Source organism: Salvelinus namaycush, chromosome 18 (assembly GCF_016432855.1).
Source record: "Salvelinus namaycush isolate Seneca chromosome 18, SaNama_1.0, whole genome shotgun sequence".
Lineage (NCBI taxonomy): Eukaryota > Metazoa > Chordata > Actinopteri > Salmoniformes > Salmonidae > Salvelinus > Salvelinus namaycush.
The window spans coordinates 1098533-1115285 of NC_052324.1; the positions used below are offsets into that span (position 1 = coordinate 1098533).

At 41.2% G+C, this 16753-nt stretch overlaps 1 protein-coding gene across 1 annotated transcript; it reads left to right on the plus strand.

Moving 5' to 3' along the window:
• Window positions 1-12660: 12660 nt before the first annotated feature.
• Window positions 12661-13704, plus strand: LOC120063493 (N-acetyllactosaminide beta-1,3-N-acetylglucosaminyltransferase 4-like). The gene has a single exon (XM_039013872.1). The coding sequence runs from the start codon at window positions 12661-12663 to the stop codon at window positions 13702-13704; it is 1044 nt and encodes a 347-aa protein (XP_038869800.1).
• Window positions 13705-16753: the final 3049 nt, after the last annotated feature.

The window sequence follows — 16753 nt, forward strand, 5'->3', positions numbered from 1 at the left end:
ATAGATACTTTTGTACCTGTTTCCTTCAGCATCTTCACAAGGTCCTTTGCTGTTGTTCTGGGATTGATTAAAACTTTTCGCACCAAAGTACGTTCATCTCTAGGAGACAAAACACATCTCCTTCCTGAGCGGAATGACGGCTTTGTGGTCCCATGGTGTTTATACTTGCGCACTATTGTTTGTACAGATGAACGTGGTACCTTCAGGCGTTTGGAAATTGCTCCCAATGATGAACCAGACTTGTGGAGGTCTACAACTTTTTTTCTGGGGTCTTGGCTGATTTCTTTTGATTTTCCATGATGTCACGCAAAGAGGCACTGAGTTGAAATAAGTTAAATAATATGTCTGTAAACAATTATTGGAAAAATTACTTGTGTCATGCACACAGTAGATGTCCTAACCGAATTGCCCAAACTATAGTTTGTTTAACAAGAAATTTGTGGAGTGGTTGAAAAACGAGATTTAATGACTCCATCATTAAATTAACTTCCGACTTCAACTGTATCTCTGTATTATGCATGTGGGAATACTTTGGAACAGATTTACCAAAATGAAATCCCTTGGAGCTGATTTGCTGGTGGTTTTACAGTCTTTTATGTCCAACAAGTAAAATAATGAAACTTGGGGGGCCAAATAAAATAACCTTGGGAAAATGCATCAGCCTGCTTTTGAAGAGTAAGATGGTTATGTTCCATCCACAGACCGGATAGTGGACCAGGCCATGGCAACAGTGACGGTGCGAAGGATCAGGGGTGTCCCGGACCCACTGCTGACTGTGGATGAGAGTGCCCCTGAGTTCCCTGTGGTCAGCTACAGCTACTTTGTCAACTATGAGTTCCTCAGCCAACCACCCCCTGGCAACAAGGCATGATATCCCATTTTTCTGTTTAGTCATTCAACTTAATTCATTGTCATATTACAATCTAGTTATTGATTGGTCACAGCAGGCTGGCAGTGACACTGCATCCACATCTGATCCAATGACACACATAGCGGAGAAGATGGATGGGGGCATCGTTGGTATCTATCAGACACCAAAAGAGAACTGTGAGGAGGAAACAACCAACACTCCAATACCAGACACCCCAGCCAGGACAATGGAGAGTTTGGAAACTAACCATTGTTCCATTGATGGTAAACAACTTTCAGTGCTTTCAGAAAGTATTCATACTCCTTGACTTATTCCACATTTTGTTGCGTTACAGCCTGAATTCAAAATTAATTAAACAGATTTTTTTTCTCTCACCCATCTACACACAACAACCCATAATGGCAAAGTGAAAACATATTTTTTGAAATCTTTGCAAATTTATTGAAAATTAAATACAGAAATAATTAATTTACATAAGTATTCAAACCCTTTTGCTATGACACTCCAAATTGAGCTCAGGTGCATCCAATAGCCTTTGATCATCCTCGAGATGTCACTTCAACTTGATTAGAGTCCACCTGTAGCCAATTCAATTATTTGGACATGATTTATAAAGAAACACACCTGTCTATATAAGGTCCCACACTTGACAGTGCATGTCAGAGCCGAAACTATACCATGAAGTCCAAGGAACTGTCCAAAGAGCGCCGAGATAGGCTTGTGGTCATATATCTGGGGAAGGGTATAAAACAATTTCTAGAGTGTTGAAAGTTTCCAAGAACACAGTGGTCTCCATCATTAGGAAATTGAAAAAATGTGGAACTACCCAGACTCTGCCTAGAGCTGGCCTTCCGACCAAACTGAGCACATGGGCAAGAAGGACCTTGGTCAGGGAGGTGACCAAGAACCCAAAGACCATTCTGACAGAACTACAGAGTTCCTTGGCTGAGATAGGAGAACCTGCCAGAAGCAAATGTCTCTACAGCGCTTCACCAATCTGGGCTTTATGGGAGAGTGGCTAGATGGAAGCCACTCCTGAGAAAAAGGCACAGGACCGCACGCCTGGAGTTTGCAAAAAGTTATGTGAAAGACTCTCAGATCTTAAGGCAAACGATTCTGTGGTCTGATGAGACAAAAATTTAACCTTTTGGCCTGAATGCAAAGCGCTATGTCTGGAGAAAACCAGGCACAGCTCATCACCCGACGAACACCATCCCTACAGTGAAGCATGGTGGTGGCAGTATCATGCTATGGGGATGCTTTTCAGCGGCAGGGACTGGTAAGGATAGAAGAAACAACAAATGGAGCCAAATAAAGGCAAAGTCTTGATGAGAACCTGCTTCAGAGTGCAAACAAATTTAGACTGGGGCAAAGATTTATGTTCCAACAGGACAATGAGCCCAAGCATACAGCCAAAGCAATGCTGTAATTGCTACAGAATAAGAATGTGAAAGTCCTTGAGTGGCCCAGCCAAAACCCAGACGTGAATCCCATTGTAAATCTGTGAGAAGACTTGATGATTGTTGCGCCCTATCTAACGTCACAGAGCTTGAGAAAATCTCAAAATGCAGTTGTGCAAAGCTGATACATACCCAAGATGACTCAAAACTGTAATCGCCGCCAAAGGTGCTTCTACAAAGTATTGGGGTATGTATATGAGATATTTCTGTATTTCATTTTCAATAAATATGCAAAACATTCTAAACATGTTTTCACTGTGTCGTTATGGGGTTTTGTGTGTGTGTATATGGGTGAAAGAAAAAGAAAATGGATTAAATATATGTTTAGGCTGTAACACAACAAAATGTGTCAAAGGGTATGAGTACTTTAACTACCACACAGAAGGCTTCCTGAGCAGAAGGCTTCCTGTATTGCAGGTTCTCATCATAAATTAAGGTAGTGTGATCATGATGATAACTTTTGCCAAGTATCAGAGAACACTATGCAGAGTTGTTAAGGGCCAAGGAACATTAATTAAAGGGATATTGTCCAGAAATGTTAACTGAATCTTGTTTTTTTACAATTTCCTACAATTTTAATACAAGCTTTACAGAAAGGCCTGTGATGTGAAGATAGACTTCCAGTCATTGCGATAATGCTAGTTAGCATGGCTTGCTCAACTACCTTCAAACTGCACGCACAGACACAAAACTACTATCCATGAGTTCATCTGACTCTGGGTAAGTAGAAAATTATTACCAAAATCTCACACTATCCCTAGATTAATATTTGAGGGAAGCAGGACCGTGCTTAGGATGCCTTTTCATTTGATTCCACTAGGTGATTCTTGAAACCTCCATCGCCTGACCTGAGCTTTTACTGATCTCATCCTCTGTCATCTATAAAATCACTCTGTGTCTTTAGTTAGTAACAACTATTTATCTCTCTCTCTCTCACTGCCCCCATTTTGCAGTGATAATGAACAGCACACATAAGCTGGCATGGGCAGAGTCCATGGACTATGACCACACAAGTGTGCATAGTTTTGGTGACCTGGGGTCCTTCAAGTCCTTTGTCCTTCGTGGGCTCTGGTTGACTGTGGAGGAGGAGAAGGTACAGAACAAAATAGACACTCCGCACCATGCAAACAAAGACAGTTCACATACTCCCACACCCACATACTGAGTCCTCTAGATGCATAGATTTATGTTTAGGTTGATGCATGGATGTCTTGTGAGGATTGAGTTATTGTTATCTGACTATTATTTGGCTTTTTTTAGGTCCTCTCATGGCCTGCCCCTTCAGGAGAACAGCCAATGACCACATCTACAACAGAAAAGAAAGGGGGGAAAGAGGTGATGTTACACAATTTGTAATCTCTCATGGAAGTGACAAACTTTAGCCAGAATTTGACTTCTGGGTAAACGAGATTACACAATTTAACAGTCCTTATAGTCTGGTGATGGAAAGGTTCTCAACAATGTCATTTTTTCAGAGAGGTTTATAGTTTCACTTAACAGCTGATAAACTTTCCTTGTTAGTGGCACCGTATCACATGCCATAACCTGTTTTTCAGCATAGTCATGTAGAAGGTCATTGCTTCCTCATATAATTTCTGTGGCTGTTGTGTGTTTGTGGTTAACACAATGACACTCAAACTGGTATAGTTACAGTACATCACATTTTTGAACTGGTTACAATCACTTACAAGCCATGGTAGTGTGAAAAAATATTTCAGATATACTATTAAAAAAGCATAACCATTAATCTGACGAGATCACGTCCAGTGAGTCCATTTTGTTTTTTAATTTATATTTATTTAACCTTTATTTAACCAGGTAGGCTAGTTAAGAACAAGTTCTCATTTACAACTGCGACCTGGCCAAGATAAAGCAAAGCAGTACGACACAAACAACAACACAGAGTTACACATGGAATAAACAAACATACAGTCAATAACACAATAGAGGAAAAAATGTCTATAAACAGTGTGTGCAAATGAGGTAAGATAAGGGAGGTAAGGCAATAAATAGGCCATAGTAGCGAAATAATTACAATTTAGCAATTAAACACTGGAGTGATAGATGTGCAGAAGATGAATGTGCAAGTAGAGATACTGGGGTGCAAAGGAGCAAAAAAATAAATAACAGTATGGGGATGAGGTAGTTGGATGGGCTATTTACAGATGGGATATGTACAGGTGCAGTGATCTGTGAGCTGCTCTGACAGTTGGTGCTTAAAGTTAGTGAGGGAGATATGGGTCTCCAACTTCAGTGATTTTTGCAATTCGTTTCAGTCATTGGCAGCAGAGAACTGGAAGGAAAGGCTTTTGGGGTGACCAGTGAAATATACCTGCTGGAGCGTGTGCTACGGGTGGGTGTTTCTATGGTGACCAGTGAGCTGAGATAAGGCAGGGCTTTACCTAGCAAAGACTTATAGATGACCTGGAGCCAGTGGGTTTGGTGACGAATATGAAGCGAGGGCCAGCCAACGAGAGCATACAGGTCGCAGTGGTGGGTAGTATATGGGACTTTGGTGACAAAATGGATGGCACTATGATAGACTACATCCAGTTTGCTGACTAGAGTGTTGGAGGCTATTTTGTAAATGACATCGCCGAAGTCAAGGATTGGCAGGATAGTCAGTTTTACCAGGGTATATTTGGCAGCATGAGTGAAGGATGGTTTGTTGTGAAATAGGAAGCCGGTTCTAGATTTAGTTTTGGATTGGAGATGCTTAATGTGAGTCTGGAAGGAGAGTTTACAGTCTAACCAGACACCTAGGTATTTGTAGTTGTCCACATATTCTAAGTCAGAACCGTCCAGAGTAGTGATGCTGGACGGGCGGGCAGGTGCGGGCAGCAATCGGTTGAAGAGCATGCATTTAGTTTTACTTGCATTTAAGAGTAGTTGGAGGCCACGGAAGGAGAGTTGTATGGCATTGAAGCTCGTCTGGAGGTTAGTTAACACAGTGTCCAAAGAGGGGCCAGAAGTATACAGAATGGTGCCGTCTGCATAGAGGTGGATCAGAGAATCACCAGCAGCAAGAGCAACATCATTGATGTATACAGAGAAAAGAGTCGGCCCGAGAATTGAATCCTGTGGCACCCCCATAGAGACTGCCAGAGGTCCGGACAACAGGTCCTCCGATTTGACACACTGAACTCTGTCTAAGAAGTAGTTGGTGAACCAGGCGAGGCAGTCATTTGAGAAACCAATGCTTTTGAGTCTGCCGATAAGAATGTGGTGATTGACAGAGTCAAAAGACTTGGCCAGGTCGATGAATACAGCTGCACAGTATTGTCTCTTATCGATGGCGGTTATGATATCGTTTAGGACCTTGAGTGTGGGTGAGGTGCACCCATGACCAGCTCGGAAACCAGATTGCATAGCAAGGTACGGTGGGATTCGAAATGGTCGGTGATCTGTTTGTTAACTTGGCTTTCGAAGACCTTAGAAAGGCAGGGTAGGATAGATATAGGTCTGTAGCAGTTTGGGTCTAGAGTGTCTCCCCCTTTGAAGAGGGGGATGACTGCGGCAGCTTTCCAATCTTTGGGGACCTCAGACAATACGAAAGAGAGGTTGAACAGCCTAGTAATAAGGGTTACAACAATTTCGGCTGATAATTTTAGAAAGAGAAGGTCCAGATTGTCTAGCCCTGCTGATTTGTAGGGGTCCAGATTTTGCAACTCTTTCAGAACATCAGCTATCTGGATTTGGGTTAAGAAGAAATGGGGGAGGCTTGGGCAAATTGCTGTGGGGGGTGCAGGGCTGTTGACCAGGGTAGGTGTAACCAGGAGGAAAGCATGGCCAGCCGTAGAAAAATGCTTATTGAAATTCTCAATAATTGTGGATTTATCAGTGGTGACAGTGTTTCCTAGCCTCAATGCAGTGGGCAGCTGGGAGGAGGTGCTCTTATTCTCCATGGACTTTACAGTGTCCCAGAACTTTTTGGAGTTTGTGCTGCAGGATGCACATTTCTGTTTGAAAAAGCTAGCCTTTGCTTTCCTAACTGCCTGTGTATATTGGTTCCTAACTTCCCTGAAAAGTTTAATATCGCGGGGGCTATTTGATGCTAATGCCGTATGCCACAGGATGTTTTTGTGCTGGTCAAGGGCAGTCAGGTTTGGAGTGAACCACAGGCTATATCTGTAAAGGGCTATATCCGTTACGTAAGCTACCATTTCAGTCATCAGACGATTTTTCTCTGCCTTTTTACAGTATGTAGTAATCCAACACATGATATGTCTAATGGAAACCTTTTATGAACGCATTTATGGTAAAAGATACGACTAGCACAAAATAAGTATTATTTTGTCTTTTGGACAGTGTGCGCGACCACCAAGCAACACTTGTTCCAACCAAAAATCAAAAGACAAGAAGAAGAAGAAAGACTCAATAATGGACCTGGTCCAGGACACTCCCATCAGAAGAACCCTGGGCTCGATCCATGTGCCACTACAGGACCTGGTGTCTGGTGATCAGAGAGTTGATGCCCTGTGCAACCTTGGGGTGCTGCTCACAGAGCAAAGCACCAGGGCCATGCCACCCCGAGATAAGGTACTCTGTAGCTTGTGACTCTCCTCTTTCTCTGCAAGCAAAGTACAACTATCAAAGTGAAAATATGTGCCAAAGTTGACACCAGAGGCCCTTTGCTCTACATTATCTATATTAAAGTATTGGGGAAATGCCACAGTACTGGAATTATGAGACTTATTTTTCACTTTAAACAAAAACAATAGAACAATGACTACTTTGAACAATTTACACAGTAAATAAATGAAACATGTAGGTCTACTGGAAAAACTGTGCAGATGCAAAGTATGGTAACAGAATTACGGTAAAATCTCCTTCAGTTTTATTCTGTTACCAAACATTGTATCTGCAGAGTTCCTCCTGTAAATGTATTTTTGTTACATTTTCTGTGGAAATGATTAAAAGTAAACCTTGTACACAGAATTATATGGTTTGTTAAACTTTGAAGTCAATGGTTTTGATTTGGTATACATTTTAAAGTGAAATATCTGAGTCTGTGTTAAAAAGCAACATAACCATGGAATGAACCATGAAATTGCCCATTGTCATTTGTAAATGATCCATAACAGATCTTGACAGAAATAAACAATTGTGGTCAAGGCAAATAAAGAGTCATGAATCTCTTCTAGTCAATAGAGATAGGCCTATACAGTGCATTCGGAAAGTATTCAGAACCCTTCACCTTTTCCACATTTTGTTACGTTACAGCCTTATTCTAAAATGGATTAAATGTTTTTTTCCCCCTACACTCAATACCCCATAATGACAAAGCAAAAACAGGTTTTTAGAAAGATGTGCAAATGTATAAAGAACAGAAATACCTTATTTACATAAGTATTCAGACCCTTTGCTATGAGACACGAAATTGAGCTCAGGTACATCCTGTTTCCATTGATCATCCTTGAGATGTTTCTACAACTTGATTGGAGTCCACCTGTGGTAAATTCAATTGATTGGACATGATTTGGAAAGGCACACACCTGTCTATATAAGGTCCCACAGTTAACAGTGCATGTCAGAGCCGAAACTATACCATGAAGTCCAAGGAACTGTTCAAAGAGCGCCGAGATAGGCTTGTGGTCATATATCTGGGGAAGGGTATAAAACAATTTCTAGAGTGTTGAAAGTTTCCAAGAACACAGTGATCTCCATCATTAGGAAATTGAAAAAATGTGGAACTACCCAGACTCTGCCTAGAGCTGGCCTTCCGACCAAACTGAGCACAGTTTGGTCGCAACTGTGGGTTGACAGTGCATGTCAGAGCAAAAACCAAGCCATGAGGTCAAAGGAATTGTCCGTAGAGTTCTGAGACAGGATTGTGTCGAGGCACAGATCTGGGGAAGGCTACCAAAAAATGTCTGCAGCATTGAAGGTCACCAAGATCACAGTGGCCTACATCATTCTTAAATGGAAGAGGTTTGGAACCAACAAGACTCTTCCTAGAGCTGGCCGCCCGGCCAAACTGAGCAATCGGGGGAGAGGGGCCTTGGTCAGGGAGGTGACCAAGAACCGATGCTCACTCTGACAGAACTCCAGAGTTCCTCTGTGGAGATGGGAGAACCTTCCAGAAGGACAACCATCTCTGCAGCACTCCACCAATCAGGCCTTTATGGTAGAATGGCCAGACGGAAGCCACTGCTCAGTAAAAGGCACACGATAGCCCGCTTGGAGTTTGCCAAAAGGCACCTAAAGGACTCTTAGACCATGAGAAACACAATTCTCTGGTCTGGTGAAGCCAAGATTGAACTCTTTGGCCTGAATGCAAAGCATCACGTCTGGAGGAAACCAGGCACCGCTCATCACCTGGCCAAAACCATCCCTACGGTGAAGCATGGTGGTGGTAGCATCATGCTGTGGGGATGTTTTTCAGCGGCAGGGACCGGGAGACTAGTCAGGATTGAGGGAAAGATGAATGGAGCAAAGTACAGAGAGATCCATGATGAAAACCTGCTCCAGAGCGCAGGTTCACCTTCCAACAGGACTACAACCCTAAGCACACAGCCAAGACAACGCAGGAGTGGCTTTGGGACAAATCTCTGAATGTCCTTGAGTGGCCCAGCCAGAGCCCGGTCTTGAACCCTGTTGAACATCTCTGGAGAGACCTGAAAATAGCTGTGCAGCAATGCTCCCCATCCAACCTGACAGCTTGAGAGGATCTGCAAAGAAGAATGGGAAAAACTCCCCAAATATAGGTGCCAAGCTTGTAGCATCATACCCAAGAAGACTCAGAGCTGTAATCGCTGCCAAAGGTGCTACAACAAAGTACTGAGTAAAGGGTCTGAATATTTATGTAAATGTCATATTTCAGTAAAAAAATGTATACATTTGCAAACATTTCTAAACACCTGTTTTTACTTTGTCATTATGGGGTATTTTGTGTAGATTGATGAAGAAAAAAATCTCTTAAATCCATTTTAGAATAAGGATGTAGCGTAACAAAATGTGGAAAAGTCAAGCGGTCTGAATAGTTTCCGAATGCACTGTACATGTCTGACATGCTTTGTAATTTTCTACAGGACCCAAGTAAGAAAGCCAAACATGACAAGAAGAAGGAGGACAAGAAAACTAAGTCAAGTGCTGACAGTGCAGGGGGGCAGAAGAATGTTGCACCACCCTCTAAAAGTGAGCAAAAATACATAGCAACTGTGTAGGCGTTGATCAGTTCTTAGGCCAGTTTTACCTAGATGAAAAATAGAATCCCTTAGCCTTGCTAGTTTCTAGAGAATAATATATTTGTGCAAGGTACACAATGTACGGGAAAAAATGTACAATTCCATGTAAAATGGTACCAAATAAGTTGTTCATAAGATTAAATATTTCCCTTCATACTTATAGGTAAAGGAAAAGGATGGAAGGAAAGCCAGGCAGATTTCCGCATGGACGACAACTCTGCTCCCAGTCCAAACCAGTTCGAGTCAATGACTGTGGAGTTCACTGTGCATCTGGATAAATGGCATTCAGCCTCAGAAGCTCATCACCTGGTTCACCCATGAGCCATCAGCCTAGCTATTTGTAATGAAGAAAAACAAAAAGTTGTCATGACAAATTTGGGGATTAAAACCAATTACGAACTCAAATTGGTCAAGTTTATGATAATACAATGCACCCTTTTTGTCCCTCATGTTCCTAGTAGCTATATCAAAATATTGTGAAATTCAATTTTCAAAAGTTCATGGATCTAATAGCAGGAACTGGACATAGTCTACAAAAGTCACAAGGAATGAAGAATATCCAAATGACAAAGCGCAAGGCACGCCCTTCAAGGTTATAGGATCAATCGGTGACAATACATTTAATGCAACTTCCCTTCAGGGAAGCGACGTAATTTGCATTTAGTAACCATAGTCGAGTCAATTCGCAACGATCCTCTAGACGAATAGCATAACTTCTTAAAAACGCGGGTATGGTAGTATTTCTAAAGAATTATAACTGGATCAAGCAAATTATAAACGGAGTATTTCAGCAACAGGTGCGCAAACATTGATTGTGCATCCTTCCCGCTAAGGATTGTATGGCGGTAATTGTCGAACAACACTTCAGTTCCCCCCCGAAACTCACTTCCTAAGTAGGCTACAACTATTTTGATGGTCTCTTCGTCTTTGTTTTTAATATCAAGTAAGTTAATTAGTGTTGTATTGAAACTCTTTTTTTAATGGCTAAGAATAAAAATGTTTGAATAGGCGCATAAAAAATGAAAATAAACCAAATATCTTGGGCTTGATAGGATAAATGATCAATTGTTAATCAATCACCCATTATATTGTATTTCCTTGTTTTATAATAAGTAAATACAGTCTAGTATAAAATAACTAGTGTAACTAGTATATAATTGACAAATAGTTTTGTGGTGTAGCCTAAACTATTATCAACTATTATCATAAGGTTCTTTAGGCTTCACCTGAGTGCTGGAACATTATTGAGGTTTTTCAGTTTCTGTTTATAAAACACACAAGACATCTTGCTCTTAAAAGAAAATCAGAATTAAACAAAACTTAAATTGTAACTAAATCAAGTGAGTTTTGGACCCTGTTTCCTTTTTGTAGGCCTATGGGAACCACAGGAGGTTGGTGGCACCTTAATTGGGGAGGACTGGCTCGTGGTAATGGCTGGAGCGGAATTGGTGGAATGGTTTCAAATACCATTCCATTTGCTCCATTCCAGCTATTATTATGAGCAGTCCTCCCCTCTGCAGCCTCCACTGATGGGAATTGCTTGTTGGCTTCATTCAAGCACCCTGTTATTGCTTTACGAAATAAGCAACACAATCTCACATTCAATTCGTGCAAATATGTACAAAAAGTATTTCAGCAGATTTCGTGCATTTTTGTGTGAAAATACACACATTTTTTGTGCGACTTAATTCGTAGGAAAATACACACTTTTGTGTGACTTCATTTTTGGAAAATACCTTTTTGGGGGGCAAACTTCCAAGCAATATTTTTAAAGTTATTAGAGCAATGCATTTTGTCAAATTATCTTTTACGCAGCCTTTTTATGTGTCCCACATAAAACAAACGTGTTAACAACCCAATATTGTTAATCAACCAGGTTTTATTAATACCAATGCTGTTTTCTATGCTTGTTTTTGCTTAATACTTGGGTATAATGGTGCTAAGCCGCACAAAAATGCACAAAATCTGCTGAAATACTTTTTGTAGATATTTGCACTAATTGAGTGTGAGATTGTGTTGCAACAGGATAGAATAGGGCCGACATATGCAGCTTTTAACAAATGCAGTCTCAGCTAAAGCGGGAACATTGCCTTTAAATTTCAATTACGATGTAAAGCTGAACTTCTGTGATGCGGATTGAATAGAGCCTCTAATTTACCTGTCTAGACACCCACTTGTTAAGCATAGCCAAGGTCTAATGTTGCGTTCATAACCAAGTGGCAAACTCTTCTATCATCTAAATTCTCTGACCTCTGACATCACCCACTAAAGAAATTACCTTGATAACAGCATTTTTGGCAGTTAAATTAAAAAACAAAACATTATTTATAAAAAACAATTTAAGAATATGGCTTTTGAACACTATGATTTGTTTACAAGCATAATAGCTGTAATTGTAGTTTATGGTTGACACAGCTTGTGGTCAATTAGCATCCAACTGGTATTTCCCGACATCACAACTGGTAATTACCACCTTTCCACTTGATTATGAATGCAGCATTACATATTCCACAAACATGGTTTATTATTCTGTGGTGGAGAAAGCCCCAGAGGTAGACTGGGCACCAGTCTGTTTGTGTCATCATGCCACCCCTTGTCATGCCAAACAGCTGACATGATAGCACGAACATACTGTATCTGGGACCAGGCTACCGCAGAGGCACAATTATGTGTGACCTGCATACTTTTGGTATGAGACAATATAAGTTTGCCGCTTGTAGTCTATTGTAGGCTTACTACATATACCGGTAGATACAGTACATACTGAATGACGGCACAAACAGTCATTCTGTTACCAAACTTTGCATCTGCACTGTTCTTCAAGAAAAGGTGTTTTTGTAAAGTTCAGTGGAAATTGTTAAAAGTAGTCCTTGTGCATAGAGTTGTATGGTTTGCTTAACTTTGCAATCATTTGTTTGACTTACATTTTAAAGTGAAAAATCTTAGTCTCAGTGTCACTCTGTTACAGTGGAATTGCCCATAGGCTACCAGTGCCAATTATGTCTCCTTGTTGCTAAAACGTATTGTGCTTGCAATTATTTTCAGAACCATGAGGATCCTCTTCAGAAACCTACGCCTCAGTAGATGGTCCATTGTCATTGGGACTGCATTGGTGTCATTGATTGGTGTCATCTTTATGACGATGGACGTCAATGTCTCACTAACATATAGGGGAGAGCTCAGAGTGTTGCGTAAGAACCACACAGATTGGCATTGGAACACCTCTGCCTCCACCACACCACCGCTGTCACAGCCCACTGTGGATGTTTTCAAGTGTTCCCTCAATGACAGCATGCAGAATATTCCGTCCTCTGTCCCACCTCCCCACCGTAACTTCCTCATGTATAAACACTGCAGGACATTCCCCCGCCTGCTGTCTCCAACACCCTGTGAGAATGACCTTTTTCTCCTGCTGGCCATTAAGTCCACAGCCATCCAGGTGGATCGCAGGATTGCGCTCCGGAGCACTTGGGGGAAGAGGGGATATGTTCAGGGTAAAAGGGTGAAACTGTTGTTCTTGGTAGGTAAGTCGTTAGACAGAATACAGGGATTCCTGCTGCAGCAGCTACTGGAGTGGGAGAGCAGGCAGTTTGGGGACATCCTGCAGTGGGATTTTGAGGACAGTTTTTTCAACCTGACCCTGAAGGAGGTCCACTTCCTGAACTGGTTCACCTGTGAGTGCCAGTGGGCCCACTTTGTGTTCAAAGGGGACGATGACGTTTTTGTTCACACCAGCAATCTGGTTGAATATGTTAAAGGCCACAAGCCGTCTGAGCAACTCTTCGCTGGTGACATAATTTCAAGAGCCTATCCAATCCGGCAGAACCAATGGAAGTACTTCATACCAGAGGAGATGTACCCCAACAAGCCATATCCTCCATACGCTGGCGGTGGGGGCTACCTGATGTCACGTCAGACTGTGCTGAGCCTGGGAGTGGCAGTGTCCAGCACTGACCTCTTCCCCATTGATGATGTCTTTGTGGGCATGTGCCTGCAGAAGATTAATGTCACGCTGACACACCACTCTGGCTTCAGGACCTTTGGGTTCCATCAGGTGGTGTCACATTTCAACCCCTGCATTTACAGGGAGATCATGCTGGTGCACAAACTGAATCCCACCGAGATGTGGACCATGTGGTCTCTACTGCAGGACACAAAGCTGAAGTGCTTTAGATTAAGGATATGAGGCATCAGGTGTTGTGTGTATCTTTCTGTACTTGTCTGTCTCACTACTGTAAAAGAAGCATTCCTTTCATAGAGAAATTATCCTTATAAATTGTCAAAAATAGCTTCCTTTCCTTCATCCATATTAATATTTGAAGTATTCTGACATATTGGCTTTACTGTGTATTCAGTTCAGCAAAGATGGTGTACGAGCCCTACTGAGATTTGACACTTATGACAAGGAAGTTTCTAGAATGTTTCTTGGGTTCTAGGAAGGTCGAACAGAAACTTTAAAAACAGGTCTAGTGAGTTACAGAGGTACTGATGGGTAACAAACTTAACAGGTCTAGTGTGCTGTGGGGGGAGGGGAGCTGTGGTGTAGAATTATTAGAAACAATAAATTGTTTGAGGGAGCAGTGTTTAAAACTTGTCTACTATAGCTGAAATCTGTGGATTGTAAATGTATATTTAAATGTGATGTCATAATGCTTTCTGAAACATGTGGTCATTTCCAGGGTTTTGTCAGCTTCTGTTCAGATGAACTTTATTGCATAGCAGAGCCAGTACTTTCTTATGAGGAAGTAGATTGTGTAAAGAAAATATAAGAGAACAAAATTAAAAGAAATACTGTAATATGAAATGTGTTTGAAGGGTAATTTCATGTGAGCTCCTGCAAATGTTTTGAGACACAAACTTTTAAAATGCATCCATAAATTTCATTTATTTTTGTACAGATATTCAACGTTTAAAAAGTTAGGTACAAAAATGCATGAGCATTATACCATATCTTTACAATATTGTATCCTCTTAAATTATAATTGAATTATGCAATGTTCTTGTAAAGGCCATTTAAAAAAGAACCAAGGATTTTAAGATAGGAGATAAATAAAGTGTGTGCAGTCCTTTAGGTTTGTTTAGCGGTTTCAACCTTGACCACGATCCCACTGTCCTATGAGCCCGAGGTCGGGTGTTTTTTACTGAAAGTCAACCAGCGTTGGGTTTCACTGTTCCAACACTTCCAGTCAGCAGGAACCAGCCATGCCCCTCTGCATACCTTTCCACCACACAATTATCACACCGACAGATTGACAAGGCAACCTTTTTCAAAGTGTGTCCAATCGTAAAAAAGATAACTATAGCCTCTCAACTTTGCACTCTGAAGAGGCATGTAAATTTGTGCACCTCACCACTTCCTTGTGGGTGGCACCTGTTTTTCAGCAGTCATGCAAAATGTGATAGAATGTACTGTATGTGGTTGAAAAGGTGGCTGTTATCTGTTTGTATACTGAACAAAAATCTAAATGCAACATGTAACAATTTAAACGATTTTACTGCGTTACAGTTCATATAAGGAAATAAGTCCATTTAAATAAATTCATTAGGCCCTAATCTATGGATTTCACATCACTGGGAATACAGATATGAATCTGTTGGTCACCAATACCTTTAAAAAAAAAAGGTAGGGGCGTGGATCAGAAAACCAGTCAGTATCTGGTGTGACCATTTGCCTCATGCAGCGTGACACATCTCCTTGGCATAGAGTTGATCAGGCTTTTGATTGTGGCCTGTGGAATATTGTTCCACTCCTCTTCAATGGCTGTGTGAAGTTGGTGGATATTGGCGGGAACTGGAACCGATTGAAACGCTATTAGCGCGTACCCGCTAACTAGCTAGCCATTTCACATCCGTTACACTCACCCCCCTTTCGACCTCCTCCTTTTCCGCAGCAACCAGTGATCCGGGTCAACAGCATCAATCTAACAGTATAACTTTAGTACGTCCCCTCGCGCGAACCAGGGACCCTCTGCACACATCAACAACAGTCACCCACGAAGCGTCGTTACCCATCGCTCCACAAAAGCCGCGGCCCTTGCAGAGCAAGGGGAAACCCTACTTCAAGTCTCAGAGCAAGTGACATAACCGATTGAAACGCTATTAGCGCGTACCCGCTAACTAGCTAGCCATTTCACATCCGTTACATACACATCGAGCCAGAGCATCCCAAACATGCTCAATGGGTGACATGTCTGGTGAGTATGCAGGCCATGGAAGAACTGGGACATTTTTCAGCTACCAGGAATTGTGTACAGATCCTTGCGACATGGGGCCGTGCATTATCATGCTCGCCCACACGACGCCATATATGTGGTCTGCGGTTGTGAGGCCGGTTGGACGTACTGCCAAATTCTCTAAAACAATGTTGGAGGTGGAATTTTTATTCTTGAACTTATTTAGGCTTGCCATAAGAAAAGGTTTGAATACTTATTGACTAAAGACATTTCAGATTTTCATTTTTTATTAATTTGTAAACATTTCTGAAAACATAATTCCACTTTCACATTATGAGGTATTGTGTGTAGATCCGTGACACAAAATCTAAATGTTATCAATTTTAAATTCAGGCTGTAACACAAGTGGAAAACAAGTATATCCGATGTCACAACTGGTAATTACCACAATTCCACTTGGTTATGAATGCAGAATTACATTCTCCACAAACATGGTGTATTTCACAGTAAAAGAGTGACACTGACTCAAATCAAATGTTATTTACCACATGCGCTGAATACAACGGGTGTAGACTTTACCGTGAAATGCTTGTGAAATAGCCCTTCCCAACAATGCAGAGTGAAAAAAAAATGATTTAAAAAAAATTGTAACACGAGGAAGAAAATACACAAGAAGGAAGCTACAGAATGTACCAGTACCAGATCAATGTGCAGGCGTATGAGTTATTTGGGGGAGATACAGTGCCTTCAGAAAGTTTTTACACTACTTGACTTTTTACAGACTTTGTTGTGTTACAGTCTGAATTTAAAATTGATTAAATTGGTCACTGGCCTACACACAAAATACCCCATAATGTCAAACTGGATTTACGTTTTTTCAAAAATTTTACAAGTTAATTACAAATGAAAAGCTGAAATGTCTTGAGTCAATAAGTATTCAACCCTTTTTTTATGGCAAGCCTAAATAAGTTCAGGAGTATAAATTAGCTTAACAAGTCAGTTACTGTGACAGTGACATGTTTTTGACCCACCTAGCTATCTTAAGATGAATGCACTAACTGT

Excerpts from the sequence above, each read along its gene's own strand:
- LOC120063493 (XM_039013872.1), top strand. The coding sequence starts at position 12,661 with ATGGACGTCAATGTCTCACTAACATATAGGGGAGAGCTCAGAGTGTTG.